This window comes from Peromyscus maniculatus, chromosome 9 (genome assembly GCF_049852395.1).
Source record: "Peromyscus maniculatus bairdii isolate BWxNUB_F1_BW_parent chromosome 9, HU_Pman_BW_mat_3.1, whole genome shotgun sequence".
In the NCBI taxonomy this organism is placed as follows: domain Eukaryota; kingdom Metazoa; phylum Chordata; class Mammalia; order Rodentia; family Cricetidae; genus Peromyscus; species Peromyscus maniculatus.
Genome location: NC_134860.1, coordinates 48,938,673 through 48,949,650, shown reverse-complemented (window position 1 = coordinate 48,949,650; position 10,978 = coordinate 48,938,673). Strand labels below are relative to the sequence as shown.

The 10,978-nt window shown below is 46.1% G+C and overlaps 1 protein-coding gene across 1 annotated transcript; it reads left to right on the top strand.

Annotated features, from left to right (window-relative positions):
- Positions 1–480: 480 nt before the first annotated feature.
- Positions 481–1,264, top strand: LOC102910003 (eosinophil cationic protein). Its single transcript, XM_042284847.2, has one exon. It carries the CDS (start codon positions 578–580, stop codon positions 1,088–1,090), a length of 513 nt encoding a protein of 170 aa, XP_042140781.2. The 5' UTR covers positions 481–577; the 3' UTR covers positions 1,091–1,264.
- Positions 1,265–10,978: the final 9,714 nt, after the last annotated feature.

Here is a 10,978-nt window from a genome sequence, read left to right as displayed (position 1 = left end):
TATCTCTTAGGAATCTGGCTTCCCAAGGCTCTGTTTCCTCTAAGTACCTAGCCAGGCTATCAGGAACCTTGGTCTGTCTGTAACATGGTCACAGTCACAAAATCTGCAGCCAGTCGGCAGGGGCTACACAGATCTTTGTGCAGAATTCATAGTCAGACATCAAACTGTCCTGGGCAAGATGACTCGGAGTTAGATTCCTTACAGCAGAGCTGACAGCATTGCTGTCAGGGATCCGTTGGTTGGCCAAGTGAAGAAACAGAAGGTGGTTGCACAAGGAGGCGATGTGCCCGTCTGTGGGTTCTGCATGTTGAAGACTCCAGCCACCTGGCTCTGCCAGCTCCACCCACAGGGCTGCTCTATATGTATGGCCCCAAGTGGAGCTCACCCATTATCCCTGATTTCCAGGACAACCGGCCTCGTGTTCTCACAGGAGCCACAACACAGACTGGGTAAGACACTGAGCTCTAAGGCTGGGACAGGAGGGGCAGGGATGGGGCCGTGTCCAGGAGAAAGGGAACTGTGAGGCCCCAGCACAGGCAGAGGGTCTTCAGGGGGAGTTAGGAAAAAGTGAGCCAAGATGGGGAGTAGTCACTGCTCTTCTGTTCTCACAGGAAGCATGGGTGTGAAGCTGCTTGAGTCCCGACTTTGTCTCCTGCTGCTGCTGGGACTTGTCATGATGGTCGCCTCATTCCAGATCCCTGCCCATTTAACCCCGTCCCAGTGGTTTGAAATCCAGCATGTAATTATGACCAGCCCCCGATGCACTGCTGCAATGAGGAGTGTTAACCGGCATACAGGACGGTGCAAGAACTTAAACAGTTTTCTTCATACAAGCTTTGCTGCTGTCGTTGGTGTGTGTGGCAGTATGAATGTTACCTGCAGGAACAGGACACATTCAAATTGTCATAATAGTTCAGCTCAGGTATCCTTAACATTCTGTAACCTCACAGCTCCAGGAGTAAATTATACACAATGCCAATACCAAACGACACAGGCAAGAAAGTTCTACAGAGTTGCTTGTGACTATAGAACTCCTCGGGACAATCGTACCTATCCAGTGGTTCCGGTTCACTTGGATGGGATATTTTAGGTCTAGTACCAGCACTTTGTGTCTTCGCTCTCTATCTGCTAGTTCCATGGTCGCAGTAGTGAAGATCCAGTTCCTCTGTCTGCGCTGCCACAAGCACCTGTCCTTGTGAAACCTGTCCCTGACTCCCTTCAAATGTAGCTGAACAGATATCTTTTCTACTCAATAAACACCTTTGCATACTCATGTGGATCTATGCATATCTGCACGTGTGCACGTGAGTGAGTGAGTGAGTGAGTGAGTGTGTGTGTGTGTGTGTGTGTGTGTGTGTGTGTGCTGAGACAGGTCCTAATGCTCCCATAACAAGCTCTCTACCAATTGAGCCATCTACCCAGTCCCTGGGGAACAAATTTGAGTATGAGCAGAGATGGACATCTTTCCAGAAAGTTCCTACAGTGCTTCTTCCCTGAAGTTCATCTGTGGGAAAGAAGTGACTGGTAGAGGGGACCAGAGAAGTGGAATTTCTCCATGAGGCTGTTCCATACCTCTCCCCTGCATAGCTGTCCTCGGTGGTGAATGACTGTGAGATCATTCAACACAAACCAGGAAGGCACAGATGCCAAGATAAGGAAACTGGAATCCACACAGAAAGGAGATGAATAATAAGAGGTCCAGCCCTGACTCCTGAGTACAGAACTGTGTCAGGAATGAGTGAAAATCAGGAAAGGGCTATCTCTTGAAAGACATGGGCAAACACATCATCAGCTGATGTGACAGTGTGAGTCTTCACGCAGTGTCTGGTGCAGCAGAGGTGTGACATCATCAGGTCTGTACCTCTCTCTCTCAGTCTGGATCCCCAGCTTTGCCTTTGCTCCTCCTTTGTGGGGCCCCAGATGCGGCCCATGGCCTCTCCCCACCACTGGACAGTGGCGGCACTTCTGGCTCTCAGCGGATAATTCCCTGCAGGGCTGCAGGGAACTATTCCTCTGGGGTAGCAAACACAGCTTCTGCTCTCCGGGTTGGTGTGTGGAATCTGCACTTTACACCGGAATGCTAAATTGGGGAGTTGCAGGGGTTGACATAATCCACTGACTTTAGGTAAAATTGGGACAGCAGGAGGTCGTCTCATCTTCTGACTGACACAAAACTGAAACCACATCCTGTGGAGAAAGCTGCGAGCCTGTCTCGCCTTTTACCACAGCCTATCTCTTCCCATTCAGGAACACAGTGTCTCTCACAACAGAAGGCACAACGGTCACCCACCTGCCCACCCCGTCCGTGTGTCCATGTGTCCGTGTGTACGCGCGCGCACGCGTGCGCATCCACCCTGCTGTCGCTTCTCCATCCACCTGTTCCTTCCATTCCCCGACGATCACGCGCTGAGCAATTACTGTGTTCTCAGCACAGCTCCACAGCAGTGACGGGGCAAAATAAACTCAAGCAAGTTCCTGCTCTTCTGACACACGGTGTCAGGATAAAAAGGAATGTAAAAATTGGTGTCCAGTGTCAAGAGGACAATTACACAGAGCAGTACAATGTCGAGGTTCTGGATACATCATGGAAAAGACAGTCCAGGGCATAAATAAGAAGGTCCCAAACAAGTAAAGGAAATCTATACTAAATAAGAACCATGCAATCCTGTTACATACCACAGGGAGGGGATGGAGAGAGACGGAGACCGAGAGATCAAATGTCCTTAAAAAATAAAATAAGTAAATAGATAGACAGGTAAATAAATAAAACAAGCTCAAAGAGCCTGTCAGTGGTGGCGCACACCTTTAATCCCAGCACTCAGGAAGTGGAGACAGGAAGTGATAAGGTGGGGTGTAGACAGGATCTCAGCCTTTGGGGTGGATTCAGGAAGGAGGGGGAAGAAGCAACTGGCAGCTGCTCCTGGTCTCTGATCTTCCAGGTCTTTATCCCGATATCTGACTCCCGATTTTTGATTGATTAAGATTAGATTAATGTACCTGGTAGTGGTGGTGGTGGCCGCGGCGGCGGCGGCGGCGGCGGTGGCGCACACCTTTAATCCCAGCACTCAGGAGGCAGAGTCAGGGGAATCTTTGTGAGTTCAAGTCCAGTCTGGTCTACAAAGTAAGATCCAGGACAGGCTCCAAAGCTACACAGAGAAATCCTGTCTCGAAAAACAAAAACAAAAACAAAACAAAACAAACAAACAAAAAACCCCCCAAAACAAAACAAAACAAAACAAAAACTTAGATTAATGCTTCAATAGACCTTGCCAGGAAGGGACCATATACCCTTCACCCTGTTCTCTCCATGGGCTGGAGGAAGGTTCTATTTCAAATCCAGTTTTTTTTTGTTTGTTTGTTTGTTTGTTTGTTTTTTGGTTAACCACTTAGTAGTCTAAGAGTGTCACCACTTTTATTGATGAATTCACAAGTTGAGGATACAAGGACCAAAGCTGAAGCTGCAATCCAAAGTGTGAAGATGGAAGCCAATGGGGCTATTATTCCCCATAGCCAGCTCCTCATGGACCCAAAGAGAGAGCCTGGCCACGACTTTTTTTTTTTTTTTTTAATTTTTCGAGACAGGGTTTCTCTGTGTAGCTTTGTGCCTTTCCTAGATCTCGCTCTCTAGACCAAGTTGGCCTCGAACTCACAGAGATCCACCTGCCTCTGCCTCCTGAGTGCTGGGATTAAAGGCGTGTTCCACCACTGCCCGGCTGACTCTTGATAGATATTGTAAATAAGGTTTAAAAAAGATTTCAATGTACTTTAATGATCCTTGCTAATTTTATAAAACTTCCTTCAAATTTACATGAATTGCTAATCCAAAAGCAGCAAGTTTAATTAAGCCTCACAGAAATGCCCAGGCAGCCAAGACATCCAAGGCCCTGCAATATCATAAGACCATTTCTGTGAGAGTCCAGCCTTGCTTGCTGTGCCTAAGAGCAACAGCAGTGTTCTCCATGATTGCTGTAGAGCCAAGGACAGGTTTTGCATGGACCTTTCTAGTGTTGAAAATCCTATAGGCGAGAATAGACTTCTCAGTGTATCCTCCCAAGTTCTGTTCATCTTAGCCCTGAGTAGTCAATATTCAGGATGCTGAGCTCAAGCATGTTTGCTCACCCTGGGTCACACCTCTCTTGTATCTACAAGGAGGGTGTGAAGAGGGAGATCTTAAAGAAAGACTCCACGTTGGCAATATACCGAAAAATTTGGAAATTCTCTTTGGGAAGGTGTGCAACAGGCCGTTAGATCTAGGACCTAGACCTTAGCACAACTGATACCATGATCAAAGTACCATTCAGGCCTTGAAATCCAGCACATAGGCAGCAACACTCACCAAAATGAGAACAAAGACCTAATGGATCAAAGGCCATAATTCTGGGAAGGTCCATACATATATTAACCTTGTTGGGGCTTCTGCAGTTTTTCTTCAGCCTGAGTTCTTGCCAACTGAGGTGTGTAAACACAGGATGTAATTTTATATTAAAAAGCTCACCCACAGAAAAAGTCAAGACTGAATTCAGGTCCCAACACTCAGTGTTTATTAGCCAGAAGGCTAATAAAGACTTTCTATTGCCTTGAACCCATATTTGAGTGGCCTTCTCTGGTGAATTCCTCACAACAGATGGGCACAAAAATACATCCACTTCCCATTCTTGGACAGGACAGAAAGTATTCTTGTTCCACATAAGAAGTATTCAGTGTGCTCTAACCTTGCAGTAATAGGTGGTCCCTGACCCCAAATGTATTTCAAAGATACAGATATAAAAAGGTTTGAGGTGAGATGCTGGATTCCATGTTCCCCAACGCCCAAAAGAAGAGGTATAGTCTCTAAAGAAATAATGGTCCTTACTCACTGGAGGGGAAGTGATGCTCCTGTGGGGACCTTGGCAGGCCAGGTTCTGAATGACACTGGTGAAATGTGAATTGTGGGATGTGTCTTGGGTAGCCTTTGCTGTGATGGCATGGGAACAAAGGCTGCTATTCTGAGACAGGAGTGCACGGGCCTTTCCCCAGCATGTCAGTCAATAAGGCAGATTCAGAATGGTTACTCAGAGATCAGTTTTGCCCCAGGATCCAGGAAGTTCAGATAAGAAGACTCATAGCCTGAGTCCTCATAGTCTCTGGTTCCCCCTGTGGTCCTCATTTTTCCTTTCCATACAAATTGCACAGGGAGACACTGAGCATCCCTATAAATGCACAGCTTCCAACAAAATGATAAAAACAAAACCTCACCCCATGCACCTCCCCCACCAAGAAATTCATGTGGCTTTCTAGCTCAGTCACATCCTGAAGGCTCAACCTTCCAATTTGAATATTTTAATCTTAGGCTATTTCTCCTCACTGTTGATGGTTTTCTTGTGTGGGCCAAATCCTGCATACTGACTGGGAGCCTCTAAAGGATGGATACACCATATTTTTAGCTTAGGACAAAGCCAGTAATCAGAGAAATTGGCAAGATCAGCCACCTTGATTAAAATAGGAGCCAGAGATATCTTATCCTGTACAGAACAGAGAAAAAATAATAAAAGCAGGAGAATCAACATTAAAGGTTTTCCTTTATTTGGGTTAGAGAAGTTATTCCATTTTGACAGGATCAAGCAAGCCCTCATGCACTAATTTAGGATCCTTTGCTGTTTTGTTCTGTTTTAAAGGTACACATGTATAGTGTTGTGGAGTGCACACACGTCACGGTCTGTGAGTATGGAGGTAAGGGGACAAGGTGGTTCCCTCCTCCCAGCATATGGGTTCTGGAGCTCAAACTGAGGTCATCAGGCTCCGTAGCAGGGCCTTTATTCGCTGAGCCGTCTCACTGGACCTCTCTCTGTTCACTGAAGAGAAGTTTGAGAGCTCTCATCGGGTCACAGGTAGGTGTTTTCCTCCCTGACTTCAGGTGGGTTCTCGAGCTTGGGAGATCTGGTTTGATCTTGAAACTATAACCCAGCTGTTAACATCCAGCAGTCTGACAGCCATTGGGGTTCTCGGGACCACCTGGAAAGGTCCCTTCCACAGAGCAGTCAACTGTTCTGTGGGTATGACCAGTAGAATCCAGCTCCCTCCAGACTGGGTGTGTACAGCATTGTTCCCTTATTCCTGTAGTGCTCATTGGACCTGACCCCAGTTCATAGAGTGCTGTACTGAGTTATCTGATTGGCCTCAGAGCCTAACACCAGATCCCATGGAAGGAAAAGCCTCCTGTACATCAACAGGGCTGTACTTGGTGTCAGTGTGTGGAGCTGTTCTAACTCTTCTGTGGGAAATGGGAGCAGGTTCAGAGGTTTCTTGGCAAAGTGTAGCTGGGATCTGTTTAAGAGCCTGGTTAAGCATTTCAACACCGCCTGAGGCTTGGGGCTTCCAATCAGAGTGCGGGTAATATTTTATCCTGGAGTCCTGGACATAGTGAGTCACCTGTGGTGGAAAGGAAGGTCCATTAATGACTCTAATGACCAGGGGAGACTAAACCATGGGATATTGTCCCTTGGGGGGGGCATTTCTCCCTCTGTGGTCTTTTCAGCCCCAGTGGGTAAAGTTTTTATCCGGCCAGTGACGGTGTGTACAAACACTAACAGATGTTTGAAGCCGGCCCAAGGAGACAAAGCAGTGCATTCTGTCTGCAGTCCTCACAGGAACAGGGGCCTCTCCTCTGGCTTTGTCTGAGGGGTGGCAGAGGATGGGGGCGGCAGAGCTGTGAAGAGTGTAGGTCTGACACACATGCTTTACCGGGGTCAGTCTCTACCCCAGGAAGAGTAGAAATGATTCTAATCATTTCTAGAGGCGCATCCTCCCTGGTGGAATGAGACATGCGTCCCCTGAATTGTCTTCACTGGAGGACCTGGGAGGGAAAGTGTTTTATCCCCCACATTGGTCCCTGGCCAGTTTCAGTTGTCCCCTTGTGCTTTGTGACCTGGAGGAATGATGTACATTTGATTTTCCATCATCTGTTTTAGGAAAGAGAAGTACTAATTCTCAGGGGATCTTTGACTATCTCTATGCCTTGGGCAATATCAGACATGTCCTTCTGATGGCCTTCCAGTAGATGACTGACCCTTGACAAGGAGGTTAGATAGCTTCCAACAGATTTAGCCTCTCTTGTTTATGTTTTATGGGTGAGTTGTTGGCTGTTAACCTTCTTCAAATTCTCCAGACATGACAGCATGGGCATGCAACATCATGAGGATGTACTTAAAAGCAGTGTAGGTAATTTTTTAAAAAAATCTAAACATAGAATGAGTGCCCATATTAGAGCTTAGTTTTTTGGCCTTTGGATCCAAGATAGAATGTCATAATGCAGTAGACTCAATTATTTTCTCTAGGTGACCACTCTCCATGTCTTGTACTTTCCACTCAGAAGGTAACTACCCTAATCAGGAAACAGTATCCACCCCAATTGTCCAGGGGCTGACCCTGAGTCAGCCTGTCTGGCACTAGTGAAGGAGACAGTCTCAGCACACAGTGTACCAGATAGGAAGTCACTACTACCATGGACACAAATGAAGCAGATTTGGGATAACACAGGTTTTGATAGTTCCCTCTGGTTGTCTAGGAAGCTCCTCTGATAGTTATTAGTCTACTTCCAGTTAACCATATGTAGCCCTTTAATTCTAGTGTAGACTTCACCTGGTGGTGCTGAGAGTTTCTAATCATTACCTCCAAAGACAGCTTGGAAGCATCTTCAACTATAGTGCTGTGGCTCCCAGAGCCTTTGGACTGGCGGCCATCCCTATGTTTCAACAACTAATGTCTTTGAAATGTCCTGAGAGCAATGTCTTGATTTTCTACCTGCTTCATCTGGTTAAAGATTGTTTCAGTTGACCCTCCCAGTTAAGAAAACCCAAGTACGTGCTCTTGATAGCCTCATAGAGAGATTTTTCCATTGATGTAAAACTGGGAACCAAGATTCAACATCCAGCAACCCCCAAGGGAGCAAAGTCCACCTTTATCTTAGGTGTAACTGGTCCACTTGTGACTCAAAGCTACAATGGGATCGCCATTGTGCTGCAGAAGCTGAGATACAGACCAAATATGGTAGCTTTTGCTGAGTTGTCTGGGTCTTTTTCTGGGAGACCTGGGAACCACAAGAGGCTAGAAAGTTGAAGACACTAATAGTATTTTGGTTTAAAATTTTCTTAGGAAGGATCCATATCAAAAGAATATCTTTATATTCTAGAATGATTCCTTATGATTAAACTAGGTCCCTAAGACATCTTTCTAATTCCCTAGCAAAAAGACAGAAGCATTCCCTGAACCCTTGAGGGAAGACTGTCAAGTGTATTGCTGGCAATCTCCAGTGATTACCAACTCCTGTTCAAAAGTAAACAACTACGGCCTTGGCTACTTTCTCACTGCTGTGATAAAAAAAAGGGCAAAAGGAACTTGAGAGAACGAGTTAATTTTGGCTTACAGTTCCAGAGGGATACAGTCCAGCATCTGCCAAAGTCATGGCAGCAGGCAGGGTAGTCATGGTAGTAGGTACCGAAGGATAGCCGGTCACATTGTGTCCACATTCAGAAAGCAGAGAGTGGACAGGATATGGGACTCAGCTATGAAGTCTCAAGACCTGGCCCCAAAGACCCACTTTCTCTACAACCTTCTCAAACAACAACACCAGCTAGAGAACAAGGATTCAATGTGAACCTAAGAGGTACATTTCATGTTCAACACAACAGTCTGCCTGTGGTACCAATAGGCTCGGGGCTGTCTTGTGATGCAAAATGTGTTTGGTCCAGCTCCAAATGTCCCTATAGCCTGCAACAGCCCAGCAACGTTTAGAAGTCTGATGTCCACATCTCATCTGAGACACAAGAACATCTCTTTACTATGAGCTCCTGTAAAACCAAAAGCAATGCCCATGTTACCAACATAAAATGGCACAAGAACACAGTCCCATTCCCACGGGGAGTAGCTGGACATAGTAAAGAAATTTTGAAACAAACCCAGCAAGTAATTCCAAATCCTGACACTCCATGTCTGTCTGGCATCTGGGACTTATGTGGGGATCACCTAGACTACAGAAACCTTAGGAAGCCCCACCCCTCAACTCTGCCCCCTGAAGCGCACACAAAGTCTCTCTTGGGTTGGCTCCACTCCACATCTGTGGCTGTTTTCAGCAGATGTCCTATGGTCCTATCGTCACCAGCATCCTGGGGTCTTCACTGAAACTGAGGCTTCCCCTTCACAGCTTCACACAGAAGTCTCTCAGAGCCCCCTTGTGGGGATCTGATCCTTCCATATGATGCTGGGTTTTGTGATTTGAATGTGAAATGATCTCCGTAGGCATATATGTTTGAACACTTGGTCCACAGAGGGAGGTGCTCTAAGAAGATTGTAAAACCTTTGTGAGGTGGATTTTCACCGGAGGAAGCTGTTTTTCACGTACACACCACCCTCAGCCTTTCCCCAAGGTTTCTGAGGAGCTTATGTGGCAAACACTTTACCAACTAAACAAACAATGCCTAAGATTCTTTTCTTTTTTCTTTTCTTTCTTTTTTTTTTTTTTTTTTTTTTTGTTTGTTTTTGTTTTTCGAGACAGGGTTTCTCTGTGTTGTTTTGGTGCCTTTCCTGGAACTCACTCTGTAGACCAGGCTGGCCTTGAACTCACAGGGATCCACCTGGCTCTGCCTCCCGAGTGCTGGGGTTAAAGGCGTGTGCCCTCTCTGCCTGGCTAATATTCATTTCTTTAAAGCAAAAGATTTACTCGTGTGAGTGTTTGTCTGCATGGATGCATGTGCGCCACGTTTGTGCCTTGTGTTCTCAGAGGCCAGGAAAGGGCATTGGATCCCCAGAAACTGAAGTCACAGATGGTTGTCAGCTGCCATATGAGTGCTGGGAACTGAACCTGGGTCTTCTGCAAGAGCAGCCAGTGCTTTTAACCACTGAGTCTTCTCTTCAGCCCCCTTTTAAATTCCTGTTTAGTAATAGAGGAGGAATGTGGAGGTCAAAACTCAGCTTTGTGGAATCGGTTTCCTTTTTCCACCTTTACACAGGTTAAAGGAATCAAACTCAGGTTGTCAGACTTGAACACTGGGGCCTTTGCTGGTTGAGTCACCTCGCTCCAGCCTCGGTCTCATTCCCATAAACATTTGGATCATGGTGTCATTTTATACCCTAAAAATTGTCAAAACCTGCTGGACAGTGGTGGCACATGTTTTTAATCCCAGCACTTGGGAGGCAGAGGCAGGCGGATCTCTGAGTTCAACCCCAGCCTGGTCTACAGAGTGAGTTCCAGGACAGCTAGGGCTCCGTAGAAAAACCAATTCTTATAAAACCAAAAACCTGTCGTGGAATAATCTTTTTATAGACTGTGAAGACGTGTCTTTGCCAAGGCACCTTCTGGTTGGTTTAATAAAGGGGTTGACTGGCTGGTAGATAGGCAGGAGGGACAGTGGGGACAGCAAGACCACAGAGGATGCTGGGAAGAAGACAGTGGGGAGCAGACACTGGCTGAAGCATGGTGAACATGCTGTACTCAGAGATAGTACTGCCATGTGGCAGAGGGCAGACAAGAAATATGCGTTGATTTAAAAGGTAAGAGTTAGCTAGAAGGAACCCTAAGTTAGTGGCCAAGCATTTATAGTTATTATTAAATCTCTTGTGGTTATTTGTTGAGCAGGCTAATGGGACAGAAAAGTCTGCTTACAAACACCAAATACCAACCAACCAACCAAACAAACAAACAAAAAAATCACTGCCAAGACTCAAAAACACCTTTTGTTTATTTTACAGTATCTGTTCATATTCATTTTCATAGGAGTTAGAACTGGCCAGGCAGTGGTGGCACACACTTTTAATCCCAGCACTGGGAAGTCAGAGGCACATAGATTTCTCTGTTTGAGGCCAGCCTGGTCTACAGAGCAAAGTTCTAGGACAGCCAGGGCTACACAGAGAAACCCTGTCACCAAAAACAAAAATTTAGAACTAAAGTATTTTAAATCAACCAAGTCATATAAAGTGCTTAATATAGCATATTCACATGAGTATC

Excerpts from the sequence above, each read along its gene's own strand:
- LOC102910003 (XM_042284847.2), top strand. The coding sequence starts at position 578 with ATGGGGAGTAGTCACTGCTCTTCTGTTCTCACAGGAAGCATGGGTGTG.